At 36.4% G+C, this 17,144-nt stretch overlaps 1 protein-coding gene across 1 annotated transcript; it reads right to left on the reverse strand.

The window, feature by feature from the left end:
• Nucleotides 1-886: 886 nt before the first annotated feature.
• LOC591306 (dol-P-Man:Man(7)GlcNAc(2)-PP-Dol alpha-1,6-mannosyltransferase) lies at nt 887-13,855 on the reverse strand. Its single transcript, XM_030983069.1, has 10 exons — nt 13,617-13,855; nt 12,651-12,788; nt 12,090-12,228; nt 10,720-10,893; nt 8,275-8,469; nt 7,328-7,431; nt 6,225-6,451; nt 5,528-5,697; nt 4,358-4,436; nt 887-3,643 (listed from the first exon to the last, which is right to left on the reverse strand). The coding sequence occupies exons 1-10, from the start codon at nt 13,728-13,730 to the stop codon at nt 3,376-3,378; spliced, it is 1,608 nt and encodes a 535-aa protein (XP_030838929.1). The 5' UTR covers nt 13,731-13,855; the 3' UTR covers nt 887-3,375.
• Between the last annotated feature and the right edge of the window lie 3,289 nt (nt 13,856-17,144).

The raw sequence follows: 17,144 nt of genomic DNA on the forward strand, positions 1-17,144 counted from the left end.
TGGGCCCCCACCCCTGGCAAAAAAAAAAAGTTAAAAAAAAGATGGTAACCCCAATTTTACCTTATTTTTTTTACTCAAGGGGGGGGGGGGGGGGGGCGGGCTGTTGAGACAAAACAAAATAGTGCTCACTCTCCCGGATCTGCCTATAAAAAACATTTTAATTGTCTTCCTCGAGTATAGTCTTTACGTATAGGTTTGACTGTCACAAGCCTATATCTGTTGATAAAAATGCCGTAAATGTAATTTGCCACATCGAATAGATGAAACACTGTGAAATGATAGAGAAGGCAACAAGGCTGATAGCTAAAATCTATCTCTTTCTTTTTTTTATAGCTTGATCACTTCACTTGTTCACTAATAGTTAATTAATGACCAGCCACATATGTCCATGATTGAAAACAAGAATAAATCCAACATACCCAGTAAGAGGATAATGCACTATAAAATAAAAACTAGGTCATAAAAAATATCAAATATCGTAATGTATCAAGCTTTTCCATTAATTCTTATAGGACAATTACCCCCCCTCTTCCACAAAAGTGCCCTTTTGGGGGATGTCCCCCGCTTTGAATACTGTTCTGCTGCCCCTTGAAAGGCCGCTGATACTGGTTCAATAAAATCACACGAAATACATCCAAGAACTTTATCTGCCTCTCTCTCAAGCATTCTCTCCCCCTGTTCTCTCTTTCCCCCTTCCCCTCTCTCTCTCTCTCTCTTATTCTCTCCCTCTTCCCCTTTTTCTCCCTCCATTTTCCCATCCTTCTTCTTCTGTAATTTACCCTTCTAACTATGACTTATTTCTGTCACTCTACCCTCCTCCTTTCCCCTCTCCCTAACACTTTCAATCTAATAATTATTTCACATGAAATAAATTACATTTTAAAGATTTCTGTCCTAAATAATTTAATACATTATTTTGTTATTGATCACATAATTACACAAGACATGACATTAGCTTCATACTGTACTATAGGCAAACATATATAATTTCACAACTGCATTGAACGACACTTCAAAATCAAAGCAGGTAAATTAGTAGTACATGATTTTGCAAACCAAAGATGGGAAATGTTCTTAATAAAATTATATAACAAATTGGAAGGCAAAACTGGCAAGGAAGCAAACTCTGAGTGATAACTTGAGTGTTGACTTGGTGTTACTTTGTATCAGTGCAATATGTTAGTACAGGTTTGTGCTTAACAATGCATACATTATAAATGTACTTATGCTTAAAAATCTACTGATCCTAATGCTTCTCACAACGTCCTTTCTCAAACTCAAGATTTCATTCAGAACAGAGATACATGTACCGGTAGCTTTTTTAATGGCAAACATTTTTTGTGATAGCAAAGATAATGATTCTACATGTAGTAGTCTTCACTGCCAGTCATCTGATGAGACTTGCCATAGTCTGTTGGCAACTCACAAAATAAACAATTTTCAGTGTCATCAGATTTTGATCAAAGATCTTTGGATGTGTGCCCCTTCTCAACTTCATATTTTTGTAATTATTTAGTTCCAGGTTTATTAAATATTTGATAAATTATCATTCATGATTAAGAAATTAACACTATGTGGGGCTCCATACATCAGTTAAATTACTTGACTCATTTGCAGTGTGAGTTAATATCTTGACTAAAATTAATGTCAAATGATCAAATTTCCTGACATGAAACTTTTATGATTATTATGTACTGACACCTGCTCTCAAACACTCATATTTGCACAAGTTTTGGGTTTTTACAGTATTAGCTTTTATGAATACTGACCATTTGATCATCAGAAGCATTATTATTTCATTCTTTAAATATCAAGAGCTTTGACATGATCAGCCGTTTCTTCCAACACAAGACCTTAGAAACAGAATTAGTAAAAACAGGAACTACACATAATTGATAGCATTTGTCAAAGAGACATGGCAAGCATTTACAAGCAAAATTAAATGTTAATACACAGTATACTTACAATAATATAATAATGGTCATTTACTCATATACTTTGAAAATTTACATTCTCAAACAAAATTTAAACAATGAACTCAAGCACCCAAAGAAAGGAATGTTAACTAAAAAATTGTAAAAAATTATGAAAAATAAAACGAAAAAAACTTCATAAATTCATTGTATAGTGTCACAGAGAATCAATTTTCAGTTTAAAGAATAATCTTCCAGTAGAACTGTTTAGGACAAATTGACAATAATTTAAATAAAGGATTCTGACATAACGTAAAAGTTGTAACCTAATGTCAATGTACTTTTTTGCTTTACAAGGGGACCCTCAAAACAAAGCTGCTTATGTTCTGTATGTTTGGGGCTCTATCCTCATATCCTATATTCAAAATATCAGCTTTGAATATTAATTCATTAATGAGATTCTACAATTTTAAATACTGAAACTGCACATAAATACAGGCAAGAGTTTCTTATTAGGAGACCAGTATACACACTGGCATAAATCAATTGTTAATCTTTAAATGTTCCATATATTTTCGATCTTTTAACGACAAACACATTACTTTTCGGTGAATGGACCCCTTTGATGAAATGATATAAATACTATCAAACAAAATAAGATGAATTATCTTTATCTCATGATTCTAATCTCATCCTAATGAGACAATAGCATTAGTATCAGGTACAGGATAGATACAATACTTAATTCTTATCAATTGGCACTATGGTTGCAAACACCATAACAATACATGATCAGAGGGTAAAGAAAAAAAAAGTTATTGCACAATATCAATGGGCAAAATTATACAGGGAAAAAAAAAACATTAAATAATATATTTTTATTGATCCATGGTTAAAAACTTTTTTTCTTTCAAGAATTTGAAAAAACAAATGATATTAATTGTAGAAGTACTGTACTTTTATTTTACACATTCATGTAATAACACAACATTTTGCTGGTGACATTAATCACCAAATCAATTTCTCCTATTCATGGCATGATGGTACACAAATGAAAATTCTTTCCATATGCTGAGTATCCAATCATATTTAGCTTCATAGCTATTGTACTGTTTTAGTTTTTGTAGCACTTTAAAATATGACTCTGTACGGGCACAAGAAATCAGGAAATAAAACAAAAAAGTTACCCAATATGCAATTAAGGAATGCAAAAGCAATTTGATTTCTAATTCAAAAAAGTCAGATTTCTTACTATCTGATAGATACCCTTCTACAGCAATAAAATTATTCAAGCACCAATCACAAAACATCACTCATACAACGCAAAACTACAAAAGCACTTACAGGACTTTGAACCACTCTGTAATTTTCACTTACTAAACTGCAATAGCACCGCACAGTGTAAAGGCCTAATTGTCATTTATTATATCAATGAGAAGATCTTTGTTTGCTGCCACCTCACTCAGTCCTCCTCACCGACGGGATACCATCCTCTCCTCTCTAAGATGAAGATCTGAGGTTCAAGGATGAGTGTTGGTGGCTTAATCACAAGCTCTCTCAAGGTGGAAGGTCGTTGAATGCCGGCGTATCCCTCGGCAAAGGTCAGAACACGGTGGGTTTGTTTGTACCAAGCCAGACTTGGGCTCTTTTCTGATGGGGCTCCTATACAGAGGTGAGAGAACTGCATCATTTCTGGTCCCCCAGGGGAAAGGGCTTCTGTCTTGTCATACCTGATACAAGGATATAGGTCAACAGAAAAAGAATCATGAATGACTGTCACAAAAAGAAATGAATGGTAATTTTTTTTTTTTTTTAAATATTTTTTTGCAACTGAGTGATTGAAAAGGAAGTTATACATAATTATTACATTATATAATGAACCATCAAATTTGAAAATTTGCAAATGATGTAAAATTTTACCAATACCGCATGCAGAGCATAAAAATAATCATAATTATAATAATAATAATATATTCATTTGTAAAGCGCAATAAATATGTGGATATATTCTAATGTGCTGCAAGAGCTCGTAAATGCTATGCTATACATACTACATGAACAAGTAATTGTTCAGTCTTGATTTAAACATAATGTCGTGAGGTAATTCTAAATGTTAATGTGATGTGTTAATTGCATGCAATATTTCTTAGAATAAACTTGGGAATATTCCCTCTCTCAAGCAATTTTGGATAAAAAGGTGAAATAAAGATCATGCAGAGAAATCCCTTATAGCTTTGTAAAATTCTATTCAGGGCTTTTGCTCAGAAACAATATTTTGAAATTACAATATGAACTAATCTACTATTTGTAGACTATGTAATGACATGCAATATTCAATGTAAATTTATGAAAATACCAAAAGGCATTTACAATAGGGACAGAGAAGAGAAAACTGTAAAAAAAAGTCAGGGACCATTTCCTCCACTTTATTCTATTTTGCTTACCTCCATTTTGAGTTGATCTGTGTAAATCTTGAAACACCAGTTTGTGCTGTGGCTACATCGATGTGAATGTGTACATTATCTATACAACAAAAGAAGAGGACAACAAATGTACATATAAATGTATTATTATTAAGAGTACAAAGATGACAGTTCTTCTATCCTAATGGAAACCTCAAATGGACCGGATGTCAACAAAAGACTAGCTACTCAATTTATCAATAAAATACCAGTAGCATAAACAAACAAAATCAAGGTAAACTAAAGAGAGGGGATGGAAAATACAGCTATTATGTGCAAATGAGGCAGCTGCTGACAAAAATTAGGGTAATAATTGCTTTAAAAAGTTAATATAAAGATAAGAAATTGATTTTCTTTAAAACATAATTTTTGAATATTTTTCATACTTGTTGATATATATGTTCATTCTTGTGTCATATCCTTTAAAATCTTGGAAAGGTTCATTCATATATGAAGCACTAAATCTCTACAGTTTTTTAAAATGTTATTACATTTAAAGATAAAGTTGAGTTCTGGTCATGCGATTGCATTGTAAAAGAAACATTGTGGAATCAATCAGAAAGGTTGATCATCTAGCATATAAGTATTGGTGTGTACTGCAAGGTTCTGGAATCATCAAATGATAAGAACTTTGACCCAGTCTTGGTAGAGGTACAAGCACTGTACACAGAAAGATGTATATGGGACCAAACGAACATGTGGCATAAAAATCTGTCCCGATTTTTATGTTATAAGACATATTTGGAATATTAAAGACCGTCACCACTACTAGGCAAGAAGGGATTAGACCACACAGCGAGCCATCGAGGTCACTGTGACAGGTGGCTATCTCATTAACTCAGCTCTCATTTAACATAAGAAAAAGAGGATCATGGGGGACCAACAGGCACCAATTGGGGAAGTTTTCTATATAGAGGGAGCAAGTAGCTACAAGTATGGCAGTGTGCCTTTAAGGCATTTGAAAAGCCATGCTTTTCAGGAAACATTTTTATCTGATGTTCTTCCACACTTGCATAATACAATGACAACGCTCACAAATTTTTCACCTCTTCCCAGAACTCAACCTTCTCTTTAAATGAATTGTAACGGTGATTACGTCATTAAAAAATAGCAACACCAACAGCATAGACCAAATCAAATGTAGATTCTTACCAGCATTAGGAGGAACAAGTTGATGTATCTGATGCATGACATCACCCCCTGGGTAATTATAATGGGATACTACTAACATTGATGCTGTTGCTACAATGTTAACTGCGAAGTGACCTAATACTCCTACGGCAAGCAACTTCATGACACTAGACTTCTGGACATTTCGAAATCTGGGAGTATGAAAGAGAGAAAAAGAAAAAAAATAGAAACTAGATGGAACTTCGAGTGCGCGCAGTCAAAAACGATGCTAAAAACTGGTAACCATGCAAGAAATATCAATCTTTATGAACTCACTTTCTGATAACCAAGGTTTGTTATTCATTAGGTGTATATGTTTGGTAACCCAAATCCCTTATCTTTTCACTATTGGAGGGGGGGGGGGGGGGAGGGGCTGATCACGGCAGATTTATCATCTTTCTGGATATCATCGCCTTTTCTTGCAATATGGTATGCAATATGCAATATGTTAATTGGCAGTGAGTTACAATATGTTTGTTGATAGTGGAAATAAACAAAACTGTGATAAAACTTGAAACTGATTCATTTTTTTCACCATCACAGCTTTTGAAACTGATCATTCTATTTCACCATCACAGCTTTGTCTCCCGTCTTCATTTTGTTGTCATTACAGAATAAACCACCCACGAAGAGAGTTATGTTCTACTCTTCCCCCTTGTGAGGGGGACTCTATACTCACATGTTTGCAATGGTGGTTGCAGCACTGACATTGAGCATAGGCAGTACATAGATGATGAAGCGAAGCTCCTTGTGAGGAAGAAAGGAATAGAGGAAGACAAAACCCAATGAGGGTAGTAGAAACCATGGTATCCTCCTGTCTAAGAAACAGCCAAGAGGTACCAGCACCACACTGGTCCATAAACCCCTTGGGATGGCCGAGTAGAAGTACCACAGGAACGGCATGGTCTAATGGTTATGGTTCAGAAGTAACAAATGAACCCCTTTCAAGATAACAATCATGACATCTGAACAGTTTGTTTAGCAAGCAATGAATAAACTTACAAGGAATTCCATACAAGAATTGATACTGCCTTGACTTACTACTACTTACTACTACTACTACCTGATATGCACAAAAGCTCTTTAGCTGTTAGCAGAACAATTCTCTCTATTGCATATACTTTCCCAAAATGCAATGCACCTCCAATACTTCAGCTTTTTGTTTAGACACACTAGCTTCCGGTGATTCTAAAACATGTATTCTGCTATATTACGATATGATAATTCATTTAATTATCTGCAATTTTTAATCTTGCTTGATAGTTCCAAATTACGAAAAAATACACAAGCAGTAAGCACATTTATTAATTAAAAGTAATATACCAGCATTATCAAACAACTAGAGCTTGGAGAACTTCTCTCAGTAAAACTTGGCACGCTGCAAAACTGTTTGGCTGGTTTTGACTGGGTAAGATAATTTGCTAGTAAAAATAGAACGCCACTTACGTTGGCTTGTTTTCAGCTATATGCGGTAGGGCGAATTGGATTCCACGAATTAGGAATCATAGTCCAGACAGGGGTTTATCCTCTTATTAGAACAATAATGGATAACAAAACTCAGATCATATAGTAGATTAGTTAGGTAAATCACATTTTACTCAGACCTAGAGGAATACTGAGACTATTAAAGACCTTCATTAATCAGAGTTACCTAATCAAAATAACAGTGGTAGAGAACCAGTTTTACACCAGGTATTATAAGTAGGCATACAACAGATTAGGCAAACATAACACCACAAATAAAACCTAGCGCACAAATATATATATATAGCTAAAGGATACACCCCAGTTACTGCTCTTATTAAGGATTGTGTTATACCAGAAGACCACACCTTCTGGCCATAGCCATCGCTGCCAGAATATGGAGTCCACCAACACTGTCGCCCCTGATTTGGAAAAAGACAAAAAGAAAACATGAAATCAACACTTGAAATGTATGTTTACCTGTATTTTCAATGTGGATTAAACCTGGCTTTATAATTTTTTTTTTCTTTTTAATTGCACATTAATATGTGAACATCCTCCTTCCATATAAATTACTGTAACAAAATGAAATGAGAACAAGAAACTGAGAAATCAAGTGTATGATAAATTGATTTATGTTTATTCGCTTAGTTATCAAGTCACTGAAATTTGCTATAGATTTAAAAAATGTTGATATTTGGCAATTTACAAATAATGCATCTGACTAAAGCTACTTGTAACAAAGTCAGATATTTTGGCCAACTGTGTAATGTCTGACACATACCAAAGAATTGGTATTCCAGGATTCAAGAATTCAATATGAGCAGCTATATAACATGGCCTATTTCAATTAGTCTTGCGCCTGGATAAATCAGACCCTATGTTATGAATTTAAGGGTCTGTGCATGCAATTAACTAACCAAAACTTTGCTCAGTTTATTATCTATAGAAAATATATTAGAGAATGTTTTGGAAGTGAAAAACACAGGATACATGCTATTTGATAAAAAATTAAGGGTAGAAATTCGCCCCTATCTCGATATGAAATGTAATCAAAAGAAATTTGATACAAACGAAGTAACACAAATGTTTTCATTATTTTAGTTAGTGATTATGTCACATTAGTTTCATGTTTTGTACTATATATGATATATTACAATTGCATGAATTCTGTAGATAAACACCATTGTAAATAGCTGTTATTTTATGATATGAACAAATAAAGTTCCTCGAAAGAGGATAAATAGAAATTAAAAAAACCTCACCAAGGCTGAGAATACCTCCCAGAGCTCCCCAGAAGATGACCTGAGGTACTGCTAGTCTCTTGGACAGGAGTTCCATCAGGAGCATCAGTCCCATCAGCATACAAAGCTCAGAGCGGAAGACAATGATTGCAAAGGCAGTGTAGAGAATGAAGGCTACATGATCCCGACGCATCCAGCCACTGATGGCACGCAGAGCTGTAAGAAAGCAGAATCAGTTTTATTGTCTAATGCAGGGCACAACACTAACAGGTGCCCTGGACACATGGGCGCCCAAAATCTTTGTCTGCAACCCCAAGATTTAAAATATGTTTATGTCTGTGATAACTTAAAAGTATTAATAATAATAATGATAATAATATTGATAATAAAAATAAATAATAATAATAATAATTATAGTGATAACAACAAAAAATAACTAGAAATATCGCAATTGGCATGAATGGCCTGCCATAGTTAAGTCCAACTTAAAGTTGATCTTAGTCTTTAATTGTGAAACACTCCCCAGATGTCATTACTGCTATTCAAGAACCATATAGCTATACATTAAGTACATTAATTACCATACCATATAGCAAAACGTATGTTTGAGTATCGTATGAATGAAACCTCCATAAAGTATCAGGGTCCTGTTCTTCTCTGAATGTCATATCATACGTGTGTAAGTGGGCAGGAGCACGTAATCTTGAGCATGTAATGATGATTGGCCAGCTGTCATGTCAAATGACCTCTTCCAAAATAGTCTCTTTATTTGTGTTTGTTCCCTTCACACAGCATTTATTTATAAGAGGTTTAGTACAATTTTTGGAAGTCTGAACAGGCCAAGAGTCTCACCTCAGCCCCAGAAAGACATAAACAATGTCAAAGAGATTAATCAGTCAATTTACTTTGGCAGGTATACCCTAACAAGATCATAAACAGAGCAACATTTGAAGGGTCTATGACTGTAAGCCAGACATTCCTGGCATACCACACATCTTACTAAGTCAATGTAAGTCATGCTTCAACTGAGATACCTAATGCGCTGTCAGTATAGGTCAGCAGTCCATTTCATACATTATGTTTAATGAATAAGTGAGAAAACACATGGTAGGGCATTGGAATAGGTGAGCATATGACACTCCATACAGTCACTATAAAGATGGTTTGGAGTGGAACAGTATAGTATTAATGACTGCTTTGAGAGAAATAGTTGTTTTTATACGCTCAAGGGAAGGTTAGAATTGTGCTATTACCTGAGGCGTGCCGAGGGCAATAGCCCAATTGTAACCTTCCCGAGAGCGTATAAAAACAACTACTTCTCGAATATTAAAGCAGTCATTAATACTTTTATATGCCAAAAAAAAATAGACTAAAAAATAAAAAATAAAAAATAATTTTTTTTTGTCGAAGATGGGATTCGATCTCTTGCGTACAAAAGGTGATGAAACTAAAATCAGCGCCTTAAACCGCTCGGCCATCGTGCTCTGTCACCATATCTAGCAGTTTTCTCTAATATATACATTAAAATGGATTGAAAACGGCTTTGCGTGGTGGATGCTTCGCCGCTGCTCCATTAAACGGGCCCTTCTTTTACTTTTACTTTTGCAATGCATATTGGCACGAACTTAGATCAAGATCTATCGGCAGATGTTGTTTTTTTTGTTTTTGGAAGTTTATTTTCGTCTTCATGTCAACAATGCAAGATAAAATTGTCGGTAAAATCGATCGAGATTCAATTGTATTGAAATTACCAACCAATTCTTCGCACACGTACGGTATCCTCGATCGCTCAGACCATTTTTTAACATGTAAACCTATGGGGTAACCATGGAGACTGAACTATTTTCCCGGTAACCATGGTTACTGGGATTTTAGAACTGTTTTAACCATGGTTACTGGGAATTTTACAGAAATAGTTAAAGTTTATGAATGCAATTTAGACCAATCAGATGGCTGGATTTCTTAAGTGAGGTATATAATTGACTACATTGTCTTTCCACTAATGAAATTTGAACAACACAGCAAGATCTGTGGTAATTCAAAGAAAAGTTCTGTTGTACAACTACAAGTTGAAGTAAACAGGACACATCCACACACTATGCAAATCCCCCCTTTCCTTAAAGATAAAGACCAGTTATGGTCATGCGATAGCATTGTGAAAGAAACGTTGTGGAATCGATCAGAAAAGGTTGATTATCTAGCATATAAGTATTGGTGTGTACTGCAAGGTTCTGGAATCACCAATAGATAAACTAATTTACCAAATATATCAAATAGTAGGCGGTTTCCCGGCAAATTTTTTATCATCATGTATTAGTCAAAACATATTCTTTCACATGATTGGTAATAAGAGCTTCCATTTCATTTTTTGAAGGAGGGAGGGAGGGAGGGAGGGAGGGAGGGAGGGAGGGAGGGAGGGAGGGAGGGAGAGAGAGAGAGATGATTATTATTACAATTACGACTCACCAATCGCAAGTGCAAATATGTTAGGTAGTGGACGAGACGCATAAAACAAGAAGTGACTCTGTGACAATGTGAGAAGAACAAGGTATCTTGAGACATCCCGCCCAAAGATATCAGCAACGCTTGAACGGAAGGAGTTGAATGATGATACGACTATCACAGCAAGCATGGCACGCACTGCAGAAAGAGAAAAGTAAATAGAATTCTTAATACGTTTAAAAAATGTTTTAAAGCAGTTCTGAGTGTTTGTTTGCCCTAAAATTGTTCAAAATCCACTTTTTCAATTTTGTTTCTATATATATATATATATATATATATATATATATATATATCAATGTATTTCTGTTTATCCCATTTTACAGTATTTTTTAAGACTTCCATTTAAGTCCTGTGTTATAAAAAGTACCTATATGAATGTCTCCTTAATATTTGGCAGGAAATATTAAAATGATTAAGTCCAATCCACAGTCCAATCTCCAAAATATCCTTTAAGCATGATGGACGTCAAATATCTGTTCATTATTTAGTATACAATACTACTTCAAGATGCATCATTCATGATCATTGCATTTTTGGTGCTCTGCTAATTGCATGATATACTGAATAAGAGTAAGAATCTATCACATATAAGATTTGGATTTCGCACAGCAAAATGCCTGAACTGCACATTTGTGAGCATGCCAAAGACAGAATGACAGGTTTATGATTTCTATATTCAAGCTCAAAGCCATGTGTTATGATTGCATTTCTTGATCTCTGCTAAACACTACCGGCATACATGTAGGAAACTTTCATCAGAATATGCATCAACAGAAGATACTCTTGAATTTTTTAAAAGCATCTACAGCATTCCCAAAGGCAAAAAAAAATCTGAGGATAATAGCTATTGATTGAGTCACAATGTTTATGATGGTTTTCCACTCACGTTCCCCTGCTTTTCTCCATCTCTTATCAGTTTATTTGGCAGAAAACACATGATATCAAAATACAGAATTAAAAATAATTAATTAATAGCAACTCACACAAAAATACATGAACACTGGGTGCACCTGGTTGTGCAGCCAGGCCTTGGGCAAAGTTAACCAAGTAACTATAGTCCGCAGACCGCCCTCACGTTTCATGCAGTTGGTGATGCATTGTGGGGCATGGATGTTGAAACATTGGAACATTGTGATCAGCAGATGTATACTTAAATCTGAATTAGTGTCAATAGAATACCCTGTCTTTATCATTGCAATATCGCAATGGGTTATGCTTCTATGGGTCATTTATTCGTTGGTTAACTGTTTTGACTCAAACCCTGTTCTCTCGCATAATCATCGCAATAAATTTTGATTAATCAACAAAATATAGTACTTATTGTCCATAATTACCAATATATTGTGCACTCAATTTTGTAGCACCAAGATGCAGGAGGCTGCAGAGTACCACAAACGGTGAAGATAAGAAGCTGATGAAGAGAGGTCCAAGAAAGGACCTTGGTACAACCCCAGGAAATTCTAAATGATCATACTACAAGAACAAAAGAAAGAGGTAGAAACAGTTTAAATACAGTACATGAGTACAGGCCATTCTTTGAAGATTGAAACACAGATTAAAAACTAAACCATTGATTAAATTCTTAATCATAATGTGACAAGAAATTTCCCTATTCAGTTTGATAATTTTCAAGCTGCAAGAATGTTATAGTCTTTGAGAATGCCTTTATGAATACTGTAAAGCCACACTTAATATACAATTTTTAAGTGTCCTAAGGTAAACATTAGAAAACAACACTAAATGTAATCAAGAATTGGTCTATGCATGATGATATGGTCCTCTTTCATGTTTTTTCTTCAGTCTTACAGGCAAAAAAATAATAATCATGACATTCAAACCTTGAATTAGAGAGAAGAGAGCAGGAAAATAGGTAAAATAATGAAGACCACACTTACAGCACTTATGTTGGAGCGATGAAATAAGATATCATGTGTCCCCTGTAAGTTGAAACTCTCTTCTACCTTGGTGTAAGGGCAGGCTATGAGATGAACCAATGGGGTCACGTAGAGGAGGATGGAGAGACCAAGATCGACCTGTTTTTTTTATAGTGTGGTAAAGACAGTCAAAGTGTTAAACTAGAAGATTCACAAACACTAGTAAAACACAACGCAACAGAGAAAAATCAGCTGCAGTTTCTTCAAGGGTAGTGGTCGGATTCTAAATGTTTATATCCAGCACTGGGGGCTCACAATGATTAGGAAAAGGTAAATCTATAGCATGGACAAAATACAATTAACATTTTAAACACTAATGAATACTACGTGCTGAGAGGCAGCAATTGCACACAATACACACATCGCACACTAATGCACATAATGAATACGAAGTGGCTGATCGTCAAGTTTGACAGTCGACTCACGATTTGAGTTCTCAAATTATTCATCGGTAAGTTGAAAAAATGGTATTTTACTGCTAGTTGGGTGTCATCAATTGTCAGAGTAAAGTACCAATTTGAGTGAGATCAGTTGAGTTTTGTACAGTGGTGTTTGAAATGTCGAGAATCAATAGAACATCCAGGATAGTTGCAGCTATGCGTGGAAAATTTGTATGTCATCTTTTTACTATTTAATAATTTAGTCTTAGAAACAACATTGTTACTAGATCTAGAGTCTAGACTAATTATAACTTTTATAAGTTCACATTTCACAAGCACAAATTATTTAATTTTCCCTAATCAATGCAGTAAATCTATAATTTGTCCTAATGTATTGAGAGTTTCTAGTGGTTGATAAACTTTTTCGACCACCAGTTTAACCTGTTGATTTTTAACTTTGATTCAGGAGCTTTACATTACCACACAAATTTCAATGGACAGGACTGGAGTGAGGAGCTTCTTAAAAATACTTGAACTGTTTACTTACGGAATAAGCAGCCCGTTCTTTCATCCTCTGTTCTCGTTCCCGAGATTCCGTCACTCTAGCCGGTTCTACAATTTCTCCACTAGCTTCTCTTATTCGAACTCGTTTCTTGCTCATTTTGGAAGGTTTTGTTAGCTGACAAGACAGGAGACCTTTTGTCTAAGTAGACTTTGAAGTTGAGCATCAAAAATAGCGGCGAGCTGAGCTGAATTTGGCGACTGCTAGTTCGCGACCACTAAAAGGTCAATGTACGTTCGCGCTCCATATACGTGGTTAAAACCTAGATAAAGAATAGTGCGTACGGTTTACGCACAATAGTCCCATCAGTATACTTTTCTGCGGGTATAAGATACTGTACAAATACTGCTGTGGCTTTCGTCTCGCAACTAGAAGAAAGTTACCCTCCTCCCTACTTTTCGTTAAAAATCCTTTTTCTTAATTATTTACACCAGGTGATAGGGGAGATAGTGCATGAGAACCCCATATATGTCCAGCTCTGGAACACTCTTCTCAAAATTTGTCAGATTGATTTAAAGTTTGGGATAATTTCAGAATTTTTAGGAAATGATCACCGCCTTGGTGGTTAGTGGTCGCGGGGTAAGGGGAACTTCACCCCGCCCCCTCCCTACCTTACGCCGACATTTCGGTTTCTTAGTTATTTACACCAGGAGATAGCGGAGATTGTGCACAAGAACCCCATATGTGTCGAGTTCTGAAACACTCTTCTTAAAATTCGTCAGATTGATTCAAATTTCGGAATAATTTCAGAATTTTTAGGAAATGATCACCACCTCGGTGGTTAGTGGTCGCGGGGTAGGGGAAACTTCACCCCCTCCCTACCTTACGCCGACATTTCTGTTTCTTAGTAATTAATACCAGAAGATAGGGCAGATGGTGCACAAGAACATTATGTCCAGCTCTGGAAAACTCTACTCAAAATTTGTCAGATTGGCCAGTTCGGGATAATTTCAGAAATTTCAGGAAATGGGTAGCGTCTTGTTGGTGGTTAGCGGTTGCGGGGTAGGGGGAACTTTCACCTCCCCCTACCTTACGCCGATATTTCTGTATCTTAGTTATTAACACCAGAAGATAGGGGAGATGGTGCACAAGAACCCCATATAATGTCCAGCTCTGGAACATTCTACTCAAAATTTGTCAGATTGGTTTAAAGTTCGGGATAATTTCAACATTTTCAGGAAATGATCACCGCCTTGGTGGTTAGTGGTCGCGGGGTAGGGGAAACTTCACCCCCTCCCTACCTTACGCCGACATTTCTGTTACTTAGTTATTACCACCAGAATATAGGGGAGATGGTGCACAAGAACATTATGTCCAGCTCTGGAACACTCTACTCAAAATTGGTCAATATTGGTTTAAAGTTCGGGATAATTTCAGAAATTTCAGGAAATGATCACCGCCTTGGTGGTGGTCGCGGGGTAGGGGAAACTTCACCCCTCCCTACCTTACGCCGACATTTCTGTTTCTTAGTTATTTACACCAGAAAATAGGGTAGATGGTGCACAAGAACCCCATATAATTTATGTCCAGCTCTGGAACACTCTACTCAAAATTTGTCAGATTGGTTTAAAGTTCGGGATAATTTGAGAAATTTCAGGAAATGGGTAGCGTCTTTTTGGTGGTTAGCGGTCGCGGGGTAGGGGGAACTTTCACCCCCCCCTCCCTACCTTACGCCAACATTTCGGTTTCTTAGTTATTTACACCAGGAGATAGCGGAGATTGTGCACAAGAACCCCATATGTGTCAAGTTCTGAAACACTCTTCTTAAAATTCGTCAGATTGATTCAAATTTTGGAATAATTTCAGAATTTTTAGGAAATGATCACCGCCTTGGTGGTTAATGGTCGCGGGGTAGGGGGAACTTTCACCCCCTCCCTACCTTACGCCGACATTTCTGTATCTTAGTTATTAACACCAGAAGATAGGGGAGATGGTGCACAAGAACCCCATTTTATCCAGCTCTGGAACACTCTACTCTAAATTTGTCAGATTGGTTTAAAGTTCGGGATAATTTCAACATTTTCAGGAAATGCGCCTTGGTGGTTAGTGGTCGCGGGGTAGGGGAAACTTCACCCCCCCCCCCCGCTCCCTGCCTTACGCCGACATTTCTGTTTCTTAGTTATTAACACCAGAAGAAAAGATAGATGGTGCACAAGAACCCCATATAATTATGTCCAGCTCTGGAACACTCTACTCAAAATTTGTCAAACTGGTTTAAAGTTCGGGATAATTTCAGAATTTCAGGAAATGATCACCGCCTTGGTGGTTAGTGGTCGCGGGGTAGGGGGAACTTCACCCCCTCCAGTGGCGTACCTGGGGTGTTCCGTCAGGGGGGGGCAAGCGATCGAACCAAAACAAAAAGGTGATGCTAATTTTCACTTCTGGCGAGCGAGCGGGCGAAAAAATATATTTAAGTAACGTTTGGTATATAAACCGGTATTGTTGCAAGTCGGGGGTGGGCATATTTTGTTAGCCACGTTGATTTCATTTTTGCAAGCGAGCGTAGCGAGCAAGAAAAAAAATCCCTTCTTTTTTAATATTTGCCACTTAAACTTGGTCCAATTGTCCCATGCCGGGTGCGGGAACAATATTGTGTTTAGGGTGATTTTATACCCATTTTAGCTAGCGAGCGAAAATACACCTTTCTCTTAATGAATTGCTATATAAAACTTGTTTCATTGTTGCAGGTCGGGGCGGGCACAATCGTGTGTAAGGCAATTTCAATCCCAATTTGGCGGGCAGGCAACCCCCCCCCCCCTACATTTCTCTTTATAATGATATTGTAACAGGTCAGTGGTGGGCCCATAATTCCACGAGCTAGCGAGCGAAAAATAACTTCTCTACGGTGAGAACATGGTACATAAACTTGATTTCATTGATCCATGGGACATCAGGGACATGATTATTTAAAGCGATGTTATTTCTGTTTAGGCAAGCGAGCGTAGCGAGTGAGCAAAATTTTTGTAATGATAATTGGTTCATAAATTTCAGGTTTTTTTGTTGCAGGTCAGGGCTTACACAATCATGTCTAAGGTGATGTTAATTCCGTTTTTTCGAGTGAGCACACCAAAACTTCTTTGAATAATGTTCGGTACATAATTATTAACTAGTAATGTTGTTGCAGGTTAGGGCGGGCACGTTAGCGATGTTAATTTCATTTTGGCGAGGCGAGCGTAGTGAGCAAGAATAAAAAAATCGCTTCTTTTTTTAATAATAATATTGCCAATTAAACTTGGTTCATTTGTCCTCAATGAATTACTACATAAACTTTGTATCATTGTTGCAGGTCGGGGGTGGGTACAATCGTGTTTAAGCCAATGTCAATCCCATTTTGGTGGGCAGGCAAAACAAAATTAATGATGATTGGTGCATAATTTTCAGGTTTTTTGTTGCAGGTCGGGGCTTACACAATCATGTTTAGGGTGATGTTAATTCCATATTGGCGTATTTAGGGAGCGTAGCTAGCGAGCAAACCAAATTTTCTTTGATTAACGTCTGGTACATAATTATCAA

This window comes from Strongylocentrotus purpuratus, unplaced genomic scaffold, assembly GCF_000002235.5.
Source record: "Strongylocentrotus purpuratus isolate Spur 01 unplaced genomic scaffold, Spur_5.0 spur5_contig_827, whole genome shotgun sequence".
NCBI lineage: Eukaryota > Metazoa > Echinodermata > Echinoidea > Camarodonta > Strongylocentrotidae > Strongylocentrotus > Strongylocentrotus purpuratus.